Genomic DNA, 21,675 nt, shown 5'->3' with positions numbered 1-21,675 from the left:
CTAAATTTTAACGATTTAACAAAAAAAATCAACATCAGATAAATTTAAAATAAACACTTTTCATTACAATAACATAATATACTAACATTTCTGCTCTTTGTTCTAAGAAAATATGGCAATTCGGTTTCTTTCTGGGAAAGATGATCATAACAGAGGTACATACAATATTGTTATGCATGACAAAGCCAAAATCGTACTAAATGAAAAGAGAATGACAACATATTCACTCAACTACGGAGCGCAATGATCAGTAACAAAATCCTGCCAACATTTCAAATAAACATTCACTGGCATAAACGCCTACGCCTGCAGGAACAAACATCCACATCAACTATACAGCACCGGATGAGAGGATGATCTTTAAAATCAATTTATTTTCCTTCTAGACATTTCTCTTCCGATCAAGACGTAACTATGATTCCCTTTGGCATTATCTAAGTTTCCTCAAGCTGGTCCACCACATGACCTCTACCTACGCACAGCAACGGAAGACAGAAGAACAGGGATATGCAGACACTCATCTTTCAACTTATAACATAGCCTGTGGTTACTTACTGCTCATTTTGTTTTCAGCAACCGGCAGTGAATCCGGAAGTAATTGTAGCGGTCCAACTGCTTTACGAACCGTTGAGAAAGTTCAGTCGAGCATCACAACTCGCAGACGAAGAGCCAGACCAAGTGAAAAAGGTACTCTGGCTGCGTGACAAAATGAAGAGCATCGCGATAAAGTGTGCTCCGAAATTCTACTTATCAAGGCCAATTTATTCATTAAAATATTTTCTTCTCATAAATCTTCACCGCGTCAGAAACACACAGACAATAATATGTCATATTTATCACATTCCATTTTACCATATTCGTTGCCTGAATTTGGAAGTTGTGGACGATAAATACTTATTCAAAATCCAAAATTATTTTGAGTACAAGATTAAGAATAAAATTATTTTTAAAAGACAAGCAATATTCGCATTTATTTAGTCATTTATTTCTTGTTTATTTAACAACGCTCAGTAGCTCAGACTAAACAGCGCCGGATGAGAAGACAATTAATAAAGAATGAGCTGGAAAGGACGTGGAAAGAAGCGGCCGTGGCCTGATTTAAAACAGTATTCTGGCATTTGACTGAAGGGACTCAGGAAATTTTAAGAGAGAAAAAACCCGAATACAAATACCAATCTCCTGAACGAGATTTGAAGAGAACACCTCCCGAACAAGAAGCAGGGATGCTAACCACTCGACCGTGACATTCAGCATGTTCCTACACAAACGTAGATCATGCTGTTGACAGGTAGTGAAATAAAAGAAAGATTTTCTTATATCAGGTCCGATGCTGCAGTGCAGCCTAATGTAAAGCACATTTTGAAAAAGTGGCTAAAGATTATAGAAATTGATAATATTTGAAAGAATTCCCCCAGAACTCATCCAACAAGACAAAAACATTACATTCCGAAATTTACAAACTTAGGTGCCTAAATAGCTTGTAGGAGGACATGGATGATATTCGTTCTTGACATCGGTACGAGATGCGGGTGGGCGGTCAGAAGCACGCCCCGGCCGCGCTTGCCCTTGAGGAAAGTACCCCCGGTACCCACTGAATGGGAGGCTGGGTGGGCCCCACAGCCGGTCTGGATACAGAGTCTAAAAAAACTGTCTTGCCCCTGCTGAGGATCAAACCGCGGTCGTCCAGTAAGTAGATGGGAAGATAATATTAGAATGGATCTTGAGGAAACAGGATTCAAACGTCTCAGTATACGGCTGAGCGAGTTTCTTATAAACACAGAAATAAAAGTCTGGGTATCGTAAAAGGTGGGGAATTTACTGACCAGCTGAACGACAAACAGCTTCTTAAACACTGATCACTTAAATGAGTCAGATAATAGTGACCGAAAATTCTGGAAAAATAATATATTTCATGAAGAAAATGACGAAGAAATGGAATTTCAGCAAAACACCGTAGCTATGCTTTAGTAGCATCGTCTGTATTTTGGTCTGCCAGTCGGGTTAAAACCGGAGTTGCTGCGACTGCCAAAGCAAGGCGCGCGCCCTAAAAATAATCCACGTGCCATTCTCCACCGGCCACTGCCGCCAATACTTTCATCACACGCATCTTAGATATTTCCTGGTTTCTCGCCTCACCATACCACAACGCAACATCTTCCTACACACTTCTACCAGCCAAAGGAATCGGGTAGCAGAACCTGAAGAACTGGTGGGATCACTGTTCCCATTTACAGCAAACAACTGACGCACACTGATATTCACTACAAACTAGGTGGAAAAGTCAGTAAATTGCAGAAGTATCGACAGACTTGAAACTTTAATTTCAAAATCACAAGTAGTCCTCCATTAAATACAAAATGCCCTCAGCGAAACATTATTGAAATAAGCTAAAACTTCACGAAATTGAATTATCTATAAACTGACAATATAATCACGTGAAAGGGAAATGAGATGCTGCAAGCCATTCTAGACGAAGTCGATAACACTGCATCAACACAACACACAAAGCTGCAGGTATAAAATATATCAAGGGATAAAATGATGTTCCCAAGTAAAATATTATACTCTTTGTTCTCAAAGGTTAATACTTAGAATATGTAATGCAAATAAAAGTAAAATAATATAATTAATCATTTAGGAATCAAGAACGTATCATCATCATCTGTGGCTATACATCTAACTGTGGGTCTTGCCCGCTTCTTTTTGGAGGTTACTTAATCTATTTAGACATTTGGTATAACTCCTTGGAAGAGTGATCAGCCAATCGCAAGGCCTGTACAGGACAGCACAACACAGAAAGACGCGGACAAACATCCATGCCTTGAGTGGGATTCGAACCCACGGTCCCAGTGTCCAAACGCACAAGGACCACGCCTCAGACCGCAAGGCACTGTGACCGGCGTCAATGACATCTACAGGATCATAATGAAGAGTGATTTAGGGTAAAGCGGAAGATCTTGCCTTTTTGTACATGTCTCAAAGATACAGCGTGACGGAACAAGAAAATATAAAAGACTATTTCGGCCAGAAATGACTGTGCCCCTCGATGAACTGACAGACGGAAGACACCTCGCTAATGCCTTTCAACGACAAGCAAATAGACAATCTTGCTGCATTCGTGACGTTATACTAGCTAACATGCTATTCGTGAAATACCAACACACAATTGCCAAGAAAAATACGCTGCCTTTGGGGCACAGATGTAACCTAAAATCACAGGTTGGGGACGCAGATACTCATCTCAGGAAGAAAACTACAACTTTAATCTCAAAGTTATAAAAAAAACCTCTTCAGATGTAACTTACTTTTCATCAAATCCGTGTTAGTATCATCACAATAAATTTCAGAAACAAGAAATTTCATTTCTGGATCACCTGTACTTAACATATTACACTCCAAATGCACTTCATTTACAATTAAGTAAAAAATATAAAATAATATACAAGTCTGTAAGCAGAATACCTTCGTTAATAATGTGAATGTCTCGGTCATCACTTTAATTAATTCTGAATCAATAATTATTATTTATTTAACTGCTGTTCGTTACGGCCTTTCACTTGATTGTCGAGTTTTTTAGAGACTAGTATGCGCAAGAGTTGTGCTAGACGAACAATTTTGACAGCGCGATAATGTAATTTACGCCACTCATTCATTACAAGACTGGAAGAGTACACATAATTGAGACCGGGCTACATTTATATAAATACGTTCTTGGCTGTTGCAAGAAGAACCAGCAGACAGTGTAATTCGTATCACTTGCCCAGTTTGGCCAACTTAGTTTTCTACATACCATGGTACAACAGTATGTTCCAGTGGGTCATGAACGTTATCAACTTCCTGTGGTAAGTCCAATACACAGATTTGCATACGCATAAAAACATAAATGCAGTACATAAGGAAATAAGATTTTAGATAATTAAAATTCATAATGTTTGTCAACAAGGCCAATATCAACATTCCCTCTAGATTAAAATGCAGAACTTCGGTTTCATTTTATACATAGACCTATATTATAATTACACTACATTACATTCTATTATTAAAAAATCTTTCTGTTAAAAACCGAAATTCTTCTCCAAATTTGGAATTGTGCGTGGGATTATCAGCCCTTCACTAATAGCTGATTAACTAACTGGATGGAACAGAGTTCTTCTTCAGAAGATTGTAGTAGCTCAGGTACAAAATTCCGCAACTTTCATGGAACACGAAGGTAAATTACCATGTTCATAAAAGCCAGCTACCGACTCCCATCTACACTAAATGGTCGGTGATTTCGTCCTTCAGACGTTGCAACCAAAATTCTGTACGCATTTCTCATCTCCCCGCCAATTTCATCTTTCTTGATTATATCTTCCTAACAATATTTGGTAAGTAAGTACAAATTATGAAGTTCGTCATTAAGTAGTTTTCTCCAGCCTTCTGTCACAATCAAAAGAAAAAAGTAAGAAACTTTGACAAAAACCTGGAAATTCGATGCCTTTATTGGCAATGAAAGCTTCAAGGATATGAGTAGTGTAATATGACGTGTGCTGTATAGCTGCAGTTCATACACGTACAGGTGAAATCAAAGTTTCGATTAAGGCATAATCCACTATTCTCCTATCGGAAATGAGAAAAAAAAACTACGAAAAAAGATTGAGATGGACAGTTTTCGACTAGAATTCAAACACCTAGCCGTTATTTCAGCCTGTGCCATATAAATGACATATGAAAAACGGAATCATTATTAGACGACTAACATTTCAGTAGAAACAGCGGTAAAACATTAGGGGTCGAATCTGTTAATAACAGCGTTATCATGAGAAACGTAGTTACTGTGACATATCGGTTCGACGAAATCAAGAGAGATTTAGCCATGAATCAGGACGTAATTACATCAATCTCATTGGCAAGAAATAAAAATTCTGTAAGAGACTACATTGCTAAACTCAAATCAAAAAAAGAAACCAAAAAACTGCGAATGAAGTTACATTACACAGCAGCCTGTTTATTCAATTGTGTTATTTACACTGATTCCAGTGTTGTTTAAAGTGGATACGGTTAGGATTAACCCCTCTATTTCCAAAGAGACTCATATCCTTAATTAGAAGATACTTCATGACTACATCGTTCATGCTACCTGGAACTTCACGTATGTCCAACAAGTAATAATAATAGAATCCGCCAGAAATACTAGAATAAGGAAAGAAACTGAACTCGAAGTATAGAAAAGGCAAGTTAGAAGATAAACTTGTAAAGCAAAGTAAATCTTATATAGGTTCTTGTTCAGTAACTTTGTTTCACTGTTACATGAATACGATTGTTACATCACACTCCCGTTATGCAGTCTGGCTTACGGCTGAAGCCAAGGGGAGATGCAGCCGCAACCACGAGCAAAAGAACACGACGGGCACAAGAAGAAATTGTGTAAGATCATCAAAACTATTTATTTTAACCTTTTATAAGGTCGTGGTAAACATTTCAACCACCTGCTTTTACGTGCATAATTATGCAATATATATTTCCCTCCACTTTGTCATCTGCTACTCAGACAAAACAACAGAATTTTTTCTGAAGTTCCTCAGATATATTTAGGCACACACTTCAAACAGGGATGTGGCGAGTTCAGTATTATTCTCAGAACAAACAACGATTATTTCTTTAAAAAACACTAACAGACACGCGTTGTGATTTGAGGTAAGAACTGAATTTGTAAATATTATTTAGATCAACTTCGTGCTTCAAAGGGTTAATCAAGTAATTTAGTACCGCCCATGTTTCAATTCAATCTCAGACACACAGTAAAACGTAGGCCAACAGACTTTAAACTGAATTTCTGAACTCACTCCACTTCATCGCTCTGCGCTGTCGACGAAGCTACGCAGTGATGGAGGCTAATTACAGCCACAGTTACATAAACAAGTCTTACACAAGACGTATTTCCCTCCTCTATGCCAGCCGCTATGTTGCTAAATCTAAAAGTTTAAATTAACATACTGAAATTGCAAATAAATTATAAACGCCACTTCTCTGATCTACCTTGCGCAATCCACATCAAAAGCCAATATATAGCACATGGATCCGGAGTGTGCAGACATGTGTGGGATTAGTTCTAAATTATGAACGTAGCTAAATATTACAATAATCATAATTTTCAGAGCAAAGCAGGGCGTATTCCCCTTAATTGGCACGTATAAACATTCCTTGCACAAATGTATAGATTTATAGCAGACCTACACAGTATTTTTTACGGCTTAAACATATATCAACAGACTATTACAAATGTTATTTATGCACTGAAATAAATGTTTGTTTATCCTGAGGAATCATTTGGTAGATCACACAAAAATGTTCCCTCCGCTCGCTGACAGTAAGGTCCATTTCCACGATATCTCAGAGCTGCCGAAAGCTAGACTTCCTGTCCAGTATATCTGAATGAGCTAAACAGCGATTCTGAAATCCTGAAGAAAATTTTTAAGTGTCTTCATGACTGATTCCTCCCATATATTTTCTAATACACCATACATATCGAAAGCATATGCCAGAAGAGCGTATCAACATATTTGCATAATCGGAGATATTTAGTCTAAAAAAATAAAATTGTGGGATGTATGTCATGCCATTAGGGCTTAATGATGGTGCTGCTGTGCACAGAGATGCATACAGTAACATTTGGGCGTACAAACACCAATAACGAACATCTGCCAAACCAAGTAAACGTAAGGTTACTCTCCTGTAAATCAGCAATTTTATTGACACGCCCTGGCATTGTACCCTCAAAACAGCAGTGAGAAGTCTCATTTCTCCTCAGGAGCTTCCGGTTTTATCTAAATTAGAATAAAGGCTATAGCTTTCCGGAGAGACCTCGTGGCTTTCTTCAGTTGCTCATGCAAATAATAGGTTTGTACATTGAAACAAGCCACAATTACATCCCTATATCATTAAGAGTAATAATATTAACAATTCAACTGATGCCACAAAACACCTGCAGTTGATAAAGGATCGCTATATAACCACGAACGTACGCAAGCAAGAACATAGTACTAAATAACGAAGATTACAGTTCAGACACTTGATACTGAAACTGACTCTAGGATTATGGTTAAGTGCGTGATGTGTAGTTTTATGAGATAGACGTCACAAACATGAAATTTTGCCGCGACGCGTAATGCAGTAGATCAATATTAAGAGCCCTGCAGCCTTGCCGTGGTGTCTCAACACGTGGGCAGCCGTAACTATAGGATGGGTTTCTAACAGTTTCACTCTTACAAGAAGTGTTAATCCCTAATTTTCATGTATCACATTATAGGAACATATTATCTGTTTGAAAACCGCAATATTTCTCTTACGTAATTTTGTCTAACAATACATGAAATTAAATACGCTTCGCATAACCCCAAGTTGTTATGCACAAGGATGGACACCTTGTGCCTAGCTGAAACAAGTATGTACTACTTGGAAACGTTTCAGTTTAGCATTTTGTGAGAAGGCCACGACGAAACAGACCAGCAGCTGTTTGCGAACTGCAAGTCAAACACAAAGTCACTGTGACTGCTTCACCGAAAACTGCAAATTACGTTTCGTGGTTTCGAACAGCGAACAAGAAAAATACTAATTTTAACAGCTTCGTTAAAAAAGGTGATCATTCTCTCTGGTATGTGTTAGTGCAATCCCATTTTAACCATCATAACAATTTTGTATTCATGTAAACAGACTAATTTACTATATTTTGAGCCTACCCAATTTTGTCTGTACCGTATAATTATATTTACCAGTCCGCATTAATGAGCGATTTTGACACCTGACATGCGGAGCAAACATTCACATCACTTACTACTCAAAGTTCCTGAACGTCACTGCCCGAACAATGGAACAACAAACAACCACAAGTAAATTACTAAAATTTTTATCGATGGAATAACTCCAAACGAACTCCATGAAGCAAAGTTCCCCTTTAGAAACCAAAAGTCGCTCAAAAAATAAAGAAATTCAGTGCCTTTTATGGAAACTGAGATTCATTACGGAGTTCACTGGGGCTTTACTCTGAGCCAGATGAATCCAATAATCCACACCCTCATATATAATTTACCCAATATCCATTTTAATATTATCCTGCAATCGACGCCTACGTATCAACAGTAGTATCTTACCTTCAGATTTCCCAGGTAAAATACTGTAAGCATTTCATCTTCTCCTTCTTCCACAATATTACATTTTTAACCTATCTGTAAATCAATTTATTAAGAAATGTTTTAGTTCTGGCTTCCACGGTATTTACATCATTTCGTCAAGTCATTTCGCTTCGAATGCGAACAAATGGAAAATCTTTTACGGATAAATGAATCTTTACTCCTACTCGGTCTTAACGAGGACACACAGCGCTTGTTAAATGGAAAAAAAAAAAGTATGGAGGTGAACTGACGTACTTTATCATCCCATGTCCAATACCTGGGTCACTGAAACGCTCCGATTCCACGAACCAGATTAACTTCCAGGTCAATAAACTAAGAAAAGAACACGAATCACAGATCACAGACTATTAACCCTTAACAACACTGACAGATTGCACTGCTACAAATTTCACTGGTCACTCGTTCCTGATAGCCTTTGCAGTATCTAACACTTGGTTTCAAAAGTGTGGAGCGAAATCTTCAACGTGGCTACTTCATCAAAAATTCTTCGTGCGTTCAATATACGATTCATATAGAGTTGGTTCAACACAAGATAGAAAATATCTTCTTTCAAGACGTGACAAAAACCTATAATTTTCGTCTTATAAGATTTTTTGAAGGACTGGAGGGCTATTTTACCAACAAATAGCAATTCCACTCATTTCGTGTTAGCTTCAATTGTCTTTGTGGAAGCAAAGACAGTCAATTAAACGATATCTATATGTCAATATACACAGGATTACAGACCTTGCTATAGCACCTTACTTTAATTGCTTTTCACTCGACGTATCTCATCTGATTTCCACACATCTTAAGGGATTAAAATTACAGTGTTTTCTTACCTAACGTTACTAACATTGCAAACTGTCTCGTGAAAATATCATAATCGATTATGTGACGTGATGAAAATAATTCAATGTCATTACAATTAAAGTTACACTACCATTCCTTTACTCTTCATGAATTCGATTTAAATTCATATCCACGCCGCCTGACATCACCACTTTGTAACTAAATTCTAGAGTTAAACTGTAAATGACTGTGTATCAATCCCGAACAAAACGACTCACAAATTTCCACCTCATAATATTTATGAATATGAAGGAAATTGGTGTATTCTTATCGTTCCAGAGGCAGGCTCCTGCCACCTCCGTAATAAACCTTCTGTTTCAGTAAGTTACAAAGTTAAACCCTTTTTAAATAAATGTGGTTTTCAAGGCAATGAAAACGTGGATTTTGATGTTTTGATTTAAAAATACCAACAACAAAAATTCTAAACCTCACAATTCAAAGTTAATTGCTAACCAGTTTTGCAGGACAAATTACAGCTGTATCCTTTACAGTTATTCGATTGATTAAGAGATTATTATCAGACCTGAAAGTTAACCGAGTTATTTATTATTTAATGTAGTGATTTAATTTATTCACATAAACGATGCGTCAGCCATATTGAATTGCGGTTTGAAAAGTTCAAAGTTCATCGATACTAAGTAATCAATCGAGAAACCACCAGAGGCCAGACCGGTGAACATAAGCCCGATTAATTTCGTAACGCTACAGAGTGATTAATGTATCAATCAGTGTTAATTTCAGATACAGTGGTGCTATACTGGGGGAATACCCGTCCAGTTTCCATAAAACATTGGCGACAGGCAATATACTGAGTTGAGGCGGAAAAAATGTTCAGGCAGCAATGATCACCTACTTCACAGGGTGAGGTCCTTGAAAAGGTTAACAATGGTTGCAGAAGGAGAGAGGACAAAATAACTAATCAGAAGCCTGGAATTTAACTGAGAAAATTTTCTTTTATAAACGCTGCTTTTAATTTCAATACTGTAAACGAAATCTGTGAGCAAACATAATGTCATCAAATTATCAATTTATTACATGACAGTAAGAAGGATGTCTACAATTTTATTTAAAACTTGGCACCATCGCTTCAAGAATGACTCTGAGTTTCTATAACCTTACTTTCCAATCTCTTTTCAAGCTCATTTCCTGGTATAAATCTGCAGGAGCGTGAAGCTGTCCACTCATGTCCACGTCGTGACACATAAGTTCGGTTAACAATACTTTTATCATACTAGAGCAGAGCGCTCCTTTCGGACCTCCTCTGGGGGTTGGTTGCGTTTTAAAATCTTGAGTAAGAAACTAAACCAACCCCCCTGGGGGGGTTAAAACACTTTACCAACCCCCCTTCGAGGGAGTTGGTTGTGTTTTAAAATCTTGAGTAAGAAACTAAACTAACTCCCCTTCGTAAGGGTTAGTTTAGTGTCTCATTCAAGTGTTTTAACCCTTGAGTAAGAAACTAAACTACCCCCCCGAATGGTGGTTAAAATACTTGACCAACCCCCCTTTGTGTAAGGTGACATTGTTGATGACGTCTTTTTTTGAAGACAACGACTAATCACAAATTTTTATAGTAGATAAATAGTACACAGTCGTCCTCGCTGCCTTGTTCCGATAAGCCCACATACAAGAAACATTACTGCAAGTACCATTAACATAGCTCAATTTTCAAATGTTGTCCAGCCTGAGACGAAGCGTGTTTCTGCAAAGCCAGTCAAACCAATATCTTGCCAGCGTTAGTCATCTCACAATGTCGTGCGTCTTCCATGTTGTTATTACAAATCGTAGGAAATTAAAGAGTACGATGATCGGATGGCCTCCAAAGAGCATAAGTTCATATCAAATTTAATCAAAATCCGTCTAGCAGTTTTGGAGTTTTAAATGAAGACGGACGGAAAGGCACGATCGGTCCTACATCCGTTAGCGGTATGCACATCGCGAAAAGACGCATACGAAATTTTGACAAGAGATGTGATAAGGCGATAACACGTGGATAAACAAGAAACAGGTAATTTCCAGCATAATTGTATTTCATTGCTTATGCATGCACAGGTTTCACCGGAGAAAGCAAGATTATGAAAGAGCCAATTATATATTTCTCTTTTCCTTCATAACTGCTAATATCCTTATATAAATAAGCATGTAAAACACTGAAATAATCTCGATCATTTGCTACTGTCAAGTGTAACATATCAGAACAGTACAGCCATGTATTGTACGTCAACACATTCAAAATTGTGCGGTTGACGTCCCTTATCATAAAAAAATATTTCGACAGTTTAACGTCCACGAGAGTCCTAATTACTGCCGTTCGAGCTGAAATTATGCCTGCCATTCACACCCATACATGACTGCACTCTTTAATGATCACACGGCAACTATATTTTCAAGCACGGATAGAACTGACTTCAGAATGAAACCAAATTGCCTATTCACTCTTCCAAACTTTGATCAATTAATGAACCAATAAATCCGCGGGACTTCGCCCTGGGAGATGTACATCTCCCTTTTACGATTACAATGTAGTTCAGTGAACATGGTTAGAATTTAGCTTCCGAGTAAAATGTTACAACAGTCCGAATGGGGAGAAATTCTGCGCAAAGCGAACATCTTTCACGAATTATTACACGGGGACTTCCGATCATTGACCTCGGACGTGGGAAGGCAGAAAAGCCCCTCCCCCATACATTTTGCTCGCAACGTTGCCTCCCTTAAATCGGAACAGTTCCAATGTTCTGTGAAGTAATTTATGGAAAGTGCGAGACCGGTCTTTCTCATAATCACGATAAAACGAGTTAAAATAGCATATCAAAAGGAAAATTAAAACGTCACGTTGGATATACACACATGAGTAAACAAAGGGACCGCATTTCGCATAAATGCAGGGGTAAAATATGTGAACTTAATCATAATAAATGTTTATCCTCTACTACTAAGGATCAACGCTGCCAAGGGCTCTTCTCTGATCTGTTACGTTTAAATAAAGGAATCCACTTCTAACACAGAGTGATCGAAAAGTCACCCACCTCGTAATAAACATTTCTTTAAGGTAGAAGTTTAATACAGCCGGGGTAGCTCCGTCAGTACAGTGAGTATGAGCTATACTTCCTCCTCCCTCCCCCCAAGCGCCTACATGGCGTTTAGTGGGGCAACTTTACATTACTTAGCAATTAATACAATTCGACTGGATTAATAAATACACAATATCACTGTGACCATGCATTACCCCACGAACGTCGTTTCAGGTCGACTCATGCTGTAACATGCTCGCGCTAGTCCGTCACTTGTCTTTCAACAGTCGTAAGTACAACGAGTGTTCATTGTCGAACACTACCTGGCACCCATCTAGTCTACAGGAAACGCTTCACCGGACTCCATCAAACTTGAGGACAAAGGACGAATTCCAAGCATCGCTAAACGCCGTGTATATTTCCAAGACTTATTATAACGTTCTTTTGTTTTCTGACGACAATGCGATTTATTTTTGACAAATACAATATGTGATATTTGAGGTTATCACGGCGGTGATGATAATGATAGCGGTGATCTGGAGCCGTGCGGACTAAAACGTAGGACATGTGTCAGGAATGGGTCGCGTGACTCTTCCATCATCCTGCAGTCAAGGTTAGCAGTTCAAGTGTTCGAAACGTGAACAACAAATTCATCCCTTACCTTTCAGGTGGTCTGGTGTATCCCCTGCGCCGCGCATCAGGTCGTTCAAGTAGTGTTCCAGACTTCTCATATTATCCAGAGGACTCGTACCATTGGCGTTGCCCACTGTTCTTTCCTGCTGCAAAAAAACAGAACTATTAGCCTGCAATTCATACACTGAGACACTGGCGAATTTTCAGTCAATTAGGTTATTTCAAAACAAAATTCTGTATCTTCACCCGCTATTTATTTAACATCCATCTTAATAGGCTACTATCCTGCCTCGTACACAAATATCCTCAATGATGAGTTATCCTCTTCAAACTGCAAGTCTCATGTAAGACTTGAGGTTCTCACAGCGGTGAATATGAAGATTTCTGTCTTCTGGGTTATTGCGCTGTGTAGTCTGGTCGATGTTAACCAACGTTTCAGAGGTCATACTGCCTCCGTCATCAGGGCGATGAATATTCATCGCCCTGATGACGGAGGCAGTATGACCTCTGAAACGTTGGTTAACATCGACCAGACTACACAGCGCAATAACCCAGAAGACAGAAATCTGCAAGTCTCATCTCTCTCAGGTCACTGTATTCTCGTCTACATCCTCCTTGGTTTGGCCACTCTAATAGCATTTGGTCCAGAACACACTGTGTAACTAAGCTCTTCATTACGCAATTTTATCCTGCTTTGGTAATTACTTGGAGAGGGGTTCTTGTGGGACGAAGCAGACAAAACAGCGTCGTTCTCTAGCCGTGGTTCCCAAACCCTCTTAGTCCGCAGCTACCCTGATGTGATTAAAAAATTCCAGGCCCCTAGCCTATACAAAATGACTTAAAATGTGATTTAGAAATGTCAATAAATGATGCTAATGAACCTGAATAACACCCATAAAGTACTTATCCATTAAAGTGTATGTTGTGGAATCTACTGTGCCCCCACACTTTGGAAATGCGTTAGAGTCTAAAGCCTCTTTTCCCCTATGAAGTATACTACAGACTCCTAAGGTTCTCCTCAGTTCCTCCAGGAGGTTGCCCAGATAACACTGACAAGCCATTCCACATCTCAATCGATACTAAATAATCTGTCAAAACCTTCGACACTCGGCGCTGATTATACGAAAAGGCAAAGTTGCACATTGCACCCAGCGTGAAAACAAGAGATGACGAATATTCGAGAGAGTTAAAATGTGTCCGTAGGAATTATCTCCGATCGTGATGCCACACAACAATGTCGGAATGTAACAGAAATGAAACAAGCCAGCCACGGTACTATTACGAACCAGTCTCTATCGATTTGTCTAGTCGCATTGGAGTACCACATCCTGACTAAAGTCTTCAGGATGTGTTAGGAGAGAAAACAGAATTCCAGCCGTCATAAAAACACTTACCCGGAAACAGTGTCCAGAACAGGATTAAAAAGATTAAAAGAAGTGCACAGGCAAAAAGACATGTGAGCCCCAGACAGAGATATAAATTTTGAGGCCAACTTCAAGACAATGAAATCGTACTAGAAGCAAAATACGTTAAGGTTTTATTTATACAAAGGACATCACTAAAACTTGCAGCAGTTTGCGTGATCTTAAGAGGAGCTCTCTTGAGTGTTTTCCTCAGGAACTACCTCGCTTATGACTTTTATTCGGAAACTGCCCACTTTGAATCTCCGTAGAGACGCCGAATATAGTGACGGAGATGTTTCGTGTCTTTCCTCGGTGTACACAGGCCAAATCCGGCATGGAATATTAAAATAAGTCACAACGGATTCCTGCCAAATCATTTCAAGTTCACCGAAAGTGATTATCCCCTCATATATATTTGTTTACTATTTATTTAACGACGTTGTCATAGGCTCATATTCTATATTATCGATTTATAGGACAAGCGAATAATAAACTGCTAAATCAGTAATTTTCCCATCCTACTGTGACTTCGTTTTTCTTAGGTCCAACTATTATTCTCAGCACCCTAGGGTACTATAAATAGCCCAGCTATGAAAAACTTACATTTGGGCCCCAGCTTTTATTTTGCGTATTTATTGTCGAAATGCATTTTTCATGTTATTCACCCTTCAGCTTTCTGAAACTTGGTCAAGCTCAATACAGTATGCTACGGGCTGGACGGCCGGGGTTCGAATTCCCGACGGGTGCAGAGGATTTTTCCTCTAGCCTCTGTGTCCAGACCGGCTCTGGGGCCCACCCAGCCTCCTCTACAATGGGTACCGGGGTCCTTTCCCGTGGGTAAAGCCGGCCGGGGCGTGATGCTGACCACTCACCCCCATCTAGTGCCGAGGTCAAGGAAGAGAGGAGCTATACCTCCACTCACCCCAAACGCCTGTATGGCACGTAGCGGGACAAACTTTACTTTACTTACAGTATGCCATGAAGCCAGTTTAAGTTTCTTTTTCTTATCTTACTACAAGCAAAATGCAAACATTTACAGACAGACAGTCAGCTGACCTATGAACATGAAAATAAGCAAGCTGCCACATTTGTCAAAAATTGAACATCTAATTGCCCCTTACGTTTAAACGAAAATAAAATTACAGTAATACCAGAAGCCTATAAGTATTGTTAAGTATGAGAATCCACAGTTTATTCCCAGTTTTCACAAGCACAATACTGCCTACCGTGTTTTTTAAGTCTAGGCTACATGACAGCAATTGAATTGTAGCTTCAGGTGTGAGCCCGCCAGCGACTAAGTGCACAGTTAGAAACTACGCCACCTGTATTCTCTAGAATATACATAAAAAAACAAAAACCGGGACGTCGGGTGGGCTCAATCGATTAGTTCCTCGCGAATCCCAACTCTTTTTCCACCAAGCCCTTGTTGGATCTTTGCATATGATTTCAACAAAGTGCTACTAGAAAGTTAAAGTTAAATAAATGTACTATATACCCCCAATACATCTTATATTTCAGAAAGTCCTGTGACATGAAACTAAAAAAAAGGAAAATGCAGGCAGATGAGGGGAGAGGAGGTATAGCTCCTACTCATTCTCAACCTCGGCACTATATGAGGGTGAGTGGTCAGCGCCAAGCCCTGTCCGCGCTTTACCCCGGGAAAGGACCCTGGTACCCCTTTGATAAGAGGCTGGGTGAGCCCCAGAACCGGTATGGACGTAGAGGTTAGAATAAAATCCTTTGCCCCTGTCGGAGACTGAACCCCGGTAGTCAGTCACTATACTGACTGAGCTACCCCGGCTCCCCGTGATATGAAACTAATGCATCGTACAGTTAATAGTGCAGACGTTAAATAAAACCCAGTGGTGCGAAAGTTAACGTTTCTTGTAGCATCCTAAGTAACAGAATAAAATTCATGTCCAATGCTCCCATCAATGGTAGCTCACCAAATTTATCAAATTCCGTCTGACACTTGGCCTACTTAAACTGCGCCAAGGAAATTTGATTCTCCTAAAAATTCACACTATTACAACCACCATGTTGTTCTTGTGTCCACTGTATCATTGTGGTTATCATATTCATAATCCTCATGCTACAGTGAAGGAATTGGGATAACTGGTCCGTTTCGGCCTTATTCGACGAAAACTCACCTAACCAATCGTCCAAGAGATTTTAACATTTTAATGGTCAGGGAAGTCCATCTCTTAGCATTATGTCGACTTATCAACATATTCAACGGTATAATAAGTAGAGCTATGAGCACAATTATTAAATAAAATGGAGTAATTGGGCAGAAAGAGTAAAATATTTAAACAACTTATTTTCAGAGAGAAACATGCACGACTGCAACTGACAGTATGGCACTTCCAAGTCACAAAATATACGCAATGTATAGGCGTACACTTTCATCCGTATATTGAAATAGGCAAGAATGGTGAAATATTTACGTGCATTACTTATAACAAACAGAGAAAAAACGTACTCAATTTTCGAGTATCTACACATACTTTCGGAGCACTTTCCACATAACGCGTTCTTTGTGATTTTGCGTATCTCACTGGGTTTGATGCCAAATTCATTTCCAGATGAATGCCTGCTGCTACAGTGCACACAGTCAGGAATTATTGCCCTTCGAACTTTATCAAATTTATGCCATAACGAAACCGTTTCAAGCACAAGTCATAGTCACACACCTTGATAAGATATGGATTTCATTTCGTTTACCAACTCTTTGGAAGGCAGACTATTTTTGATAAATTCGATAACATTCGACTTTATTTTCATTTATAGTAGGCAAGTAGTTACTTCAGGAAGTGAAATATGCAGACGAACATTCAGACAGACGGATACGACCTCAATACGCGTCCATTTTAGCCATTTGGTGAAAACCATGCATAAAACACATTCAAATGTAAGCCAATAAAATGTACGTTCCCAACTTCATACCTCAATTTATTTGGCTGTAAACCTAGTTTTTCCATTGGGTGGTTTTACTAGAATTAGTTACTCCACAGACTATCTTACGAACTTTGAAATGTTATCACTTTCTTAATTTTAGTTGGTTCACTATCAAAGTCAGCAGCTGTTGATGATGTTAGTATCTTTATGACATCATCCGCATACCAACGTATTGTTCATAGAGCTGACAGATGTCACCGTAAACGAGAGAACGCATTCTCCTTATTTACCACATTCAGAGCAGATTCACATTTTACTCGATTCTGATATTTGTGTCCAGTATATATGTTCGTAGCACACACGTTCGTATTAACTTCGAGACACTATTACATACTAAGTACAGTACAGCGCCTGATACTGTCAGACTGCCAATAGGCTATAATTTATGACCTCGTTTCAATGGATGTACCATAATACCCTAAATACTTAATCTGCATCAATGATAAGTTAACTATCAGAGCCAGTGCACATTGAAATGTGAAAAACGAATGGAAAGATTATACATTTCAGACAGAAAATAACATCCTCTAAAACCACGAGAGTAATAAATCCATGTTAGCATTAAACAAAGGCTAAAGTCTCTTTTTGCGTTTTCAGTTGTCAACTGAATAGCTTGCCAACGAAGTTTTCGCTCATCCACAACTAAAACCGACTTCGGTAAGGAATCTGATCAATACTCACAAACTGTACCTATTTATAGGTGTCTGTAACCGTCACTGCCACAAGAGTTCTGCAGTATTTTGCGGTTTACTGTGACGAGACGAAGGGGGATACAATTTGATTAATTCCTGTAACCTGTACATGGATACTTGGCTGTCGAAACCACAACGGTCCGTACGAACTAGCTGCGGAGTTCAAATGATTTAGCACCAAGGGTTGAGAAACTAAGTAGCAAAGGTCCGCCTCTTATTCGTTATCGGCGAAACTCCAAGGGAGCGGTTGTGTAATTCACATGCACCCCATGACGCTGTATAATGAAAATCGCCTTACGTACGGGAGTAAGACGCACATAAATTTGTCACATTTCAGAGATTAATTATTCTTCAGATAATGACAGTCCACCAACCACTCACGAAATGTAACCATGTTCAAATGACATTTCTGACAGTTAACGACATCAAGATTAAAATACCTATAAGAACTGACATAAGAGTACATATAAAAGCCAGTAAATAATGTTTGCCCAGGTGGTTCAACTGCGCAGTTGCTAACAAAGTCACAGGAACCCTTGTGTTCTTCTGTGTTGTTTAAGGCTTAAAGTTGTAATTAAACTGTATTTAATCTGTAATAAATAGCAATGTATGTATATGACACATGTAGCTTTTCGTAAATTTTTGATGAGAATACACTAGTGCCATAAATAATCCTTTCTGCCAGGAGTCGTTAGTCCAACTTTTAACAGCTTGATGTAAACTGGAAAGGCATTTCTTTAGACAGCAAAGCAGAAAGCAATTTCAGCTTTTAGTAATGTCATAATTACATTGCACCAGCTAATTAAGAACTACAACTCGGAGCGGCCAAACAAAATGACACATCAGTGAAAAAGTAAAGTTAAAATATTTAGTGCATTAACGTGTGAAAATAGGGATTATATTCGACATTTTATAACAACAATAACTCAATTATAATTTATGACTGACACAGTGCAGTAGAGATGTTTTAATATTATCCTCCCATCTACGACTAGATGCCATGAAGACAATGGTGCAGTACGTTCCTCCAAAACGCTGTATTACCCACAAGACTACATGGTAACAATTCACAAAATCACAACCCAAATTTTTACCGCTATGAAAGCAAATACATATTAGCTTCATCGTGTTCCTATGTGTGTCCACATACAAGAGCGCCAATATCGACAAAACAGCTTCAAAATCTGTGATTTAGAACCTTATCACACTGTGGACACAAGACCGACGCCAAGGCAGTGCGCTTCACTGCCGGCAGTAGGCCCATGTTTATTTTCTGTACTTATCATAAACACGAAGCGCCAATTCATGTCTGTATTATTTATTTCTCTGTAGAGAAAAAAGTGAGAGAACTCTCACTGGTAAACATTAGGCCACAGAGCAGAAGTTTTACAGTTTCTACTGCGTAGCATTCAAAGACGAAAAGAAGAACTTTTAAGCTCTGGGCGATACAGACCTATAGGCAGGGGCACTGTTCGAAAATAATCCGCTTAATGCTTCCCAGAACTCCCGACCACAATTCGTGTAACACAAGCTAAAGAGAAACATCACAAATTGTTAAGAGACTTCTGAAACCCAGGTGGATACTTATAAATATTTTGTGTTCGTGTATAATACGAAAGAGGATTTATAAAATGTACACACACGGATGGTGAAGGTACATGACTTTAAAACAATACTTTTTTTTAAGTCTGGAAGATTCTAGTAATAACCAATTGGTCCTTATAATAAAGACGTGTTGTGTTTACTTTGAGGTAAGAACTTATTTTTGTTGCACATTATGATGGTACTTTTGCAAAGTGTGCATGAAAGTAATGCATACGTATAGCTTATTATATGTCTGTTAACCAGCGTGTAATATTTGGTATGGAGTTCACGTCAACGGAGGCTATCCATTTCCTGCAATCGGTAATACAAATCCTGCACTTTCAGTACTCAGAGAACTTCAGTAATGGTTTAGAATGTGTCAGATCGTACATTTTCAGGAGCATTTGGTTCACGTACATTATACACGATAAAACTTCACATAACGTAAACTTCTTGCGTTGCACGTATAGCACGCCGTTCTTACACAGAATTCATTCTAAACTTTCTTTCCGAGAATCGGTTGTACTTACATCAATCTGTGACGTCTCCACTGCGTAAAAGAATCTCTTTCACAAAAGCTTACAATGTCTGAATAGGTCAGTACACGTTTCAACTTACTACTTTAAAAGGTTTGTACTCAAATACGATATTACACCGTTTTTCAGCATTTATTTTAAAACAACGGTAATAACGATTCGCAACTGCTACAGAAAATGTCAATAAACACAGATGGAGAATGCAGTAGACGGCTATCAGCAAATCAACGCTGCTTGCTACTTCAAAATGTCGTTCAGTAATATACATATCATACAACAATAGGTTCGTGGGAAGTAAGACACCTTAACGAGTAGAATCAAGATGGTTACACCTACCCCATTAGACTTAGTAATAAACAGGGCTATAAAATAAAGAAGATGTGATGATATACAACTAATTTATTTATTCACAGTAATCATAAACGATCCCATAGGTCATTCGCAGTTCTAATCCTGACAGGGGAAGGAATTTTTCTCTTGGCCCGCAAGTAAACGACGGACTCTGGAGACCGCCAGCCTCTCGTACAATGTGAACCAAGGGCTTTCCCCGGGGACAAAGAGACTGGAGCTTGAAGTTGACCACGCATCTTCATCTAGTGGCGAGGTTAAAACGTGTGAAGCATTACACCATTACCCTATAAGAGTTCATGACATAATGTAAGAGCGTAAGAGAACACATAAAGGCGGATATATTCACGTTACGCACAAAATAAGCTGTCGTACAAAGGTCACGCTTTAAACTCCGACTGGATGGCAGTGTGAATGGAGGGAGCAAAAATGGTGCATCTTACCGGATGGCAAAATTGTACGTTATAGTAAGCAGATATTACGAGACAGCTAAAAAATAACATCAATACTGAAATAAAACGGTTAACCCCCCCCCCCATGATATATAAGTGTAGATCTACGTGGAGCAGCGGTAAAATAATGTCAGGATAAAACCAAAGAACTCGCAGGAAGACCCGTTCTAGCGACACTTTGTTCACCACAAATCCAACATGGGCTGCCCGTGGTGCGAACCCGGAACCACGCAGTAAAAGAAACCGATGACTAACCAGCTGAGCTATGTCATGACCTTAAAAATATTAACCGTTAGACCAGGGACAACAGGTCTCCCTCATTCTTACGGCCCACACTTGCCCCAACTCGGCTGAGACCGTTTCTTCGCAAATTATATAACAATTCTACACCAACTGCAGGGGCTACTTATTGCATAATAGGATAAGAAGCTTGTCACGTACTCTGAAAGGAAAATAACTAGGTCAGAAATCGACACGGCGTGGTTCATTTCAGGCATTCCATTGAAGGGGCTGCGAAAAACGTGACTCAGACTGGAAAAAAAGCATCTTCAGAATAAAAGTCGGACGAGTTATCGCGTGTTCATTTGCAACTACACTCGCCATATTGGATTTGCATACATTCCTTTTCCCATGGAGTCCAATCCAGTGATTCATCTGTCCTTCACTTCCCGTTTTCAGAACCACAGACAACGAAAGCTCGGTAGACAACACAACAAAGTAAAATATACTATCGAACCACCAAATTAATGGCATCCGAACTGCATGCTAGTTTCCTAGTGGCTGTTGTGGATAGGCAGGCGAGTGTGGGCGGACGTTTACATGGAGATATAAAGCTATTTAGCGGTACGCAATTGCCTTTACACGCATTCAGTGGGGGGGGGGGGGGTGTATATACCGAGGTGGGGTTATAGCCAATACACATTTCAGAGCCGACCAAATGGCATTGTGTTCAGAATGAATTCATGACAACCTGTCAGACACAATCGCGCGAATCTTGACGAATATCCAACAGTCATAAAAAAATAGTTTGTCATCTAAATTGTATGTCTACCTTTACCT

The 21,675-nt window shown here is 39.1% G+C and overlaps 1 protein-coding gene across 2 annotated transcripts in view; it reads right to left on the bottom strand.

Moving 5' to 3' along the window:
- Positions 1 to 21,675, bottom strand: part of orb2 (cytoplasmic polyadenylation element-binding protein orb2) — a 256,883-nt gene that overhangs the window by 157,282 nt on the left and 77,926 nt on the right. The window contains exon 2 of one of the 2 annotated variants that reach the window (XM_022069926.2): positions 12,672 to 12,786. In XM_022069926.2, coding sequence (XP_021925618.2) covers positions 12,672 to 12,786 — 115 coding nt within the window. Of the gene's footprint in view, positions 1 to 12,671; positions 12,790 to 21,675 lie in introns of both variants that reach the window. The other variant, XM_022069834.2, reaches the window with a different exon arrangement.

This window comes from Zootermopsis nevadensis, unplaced genomic scaffold (assembly GCF_977971745.1).
Source record: "Zootermopsis nevadensis isolate Lab colony 2312 unplaced genomic scaffold, Znev_1.0 Znev_ptg000011l, whole genome shotgun sequence".
Lineage (NCBI taxonomy): Eukaryota > Metazoa > Arthropoda > Insecta > Blattodea > Termopsidae > Zootermopsis > Zootermopsis nevadensis.
The sequence above is the reverse complement of the archived record's forward strand: the minus strand, read 5'-3'. Positions and strand labels throughout refer to the sequence as shown.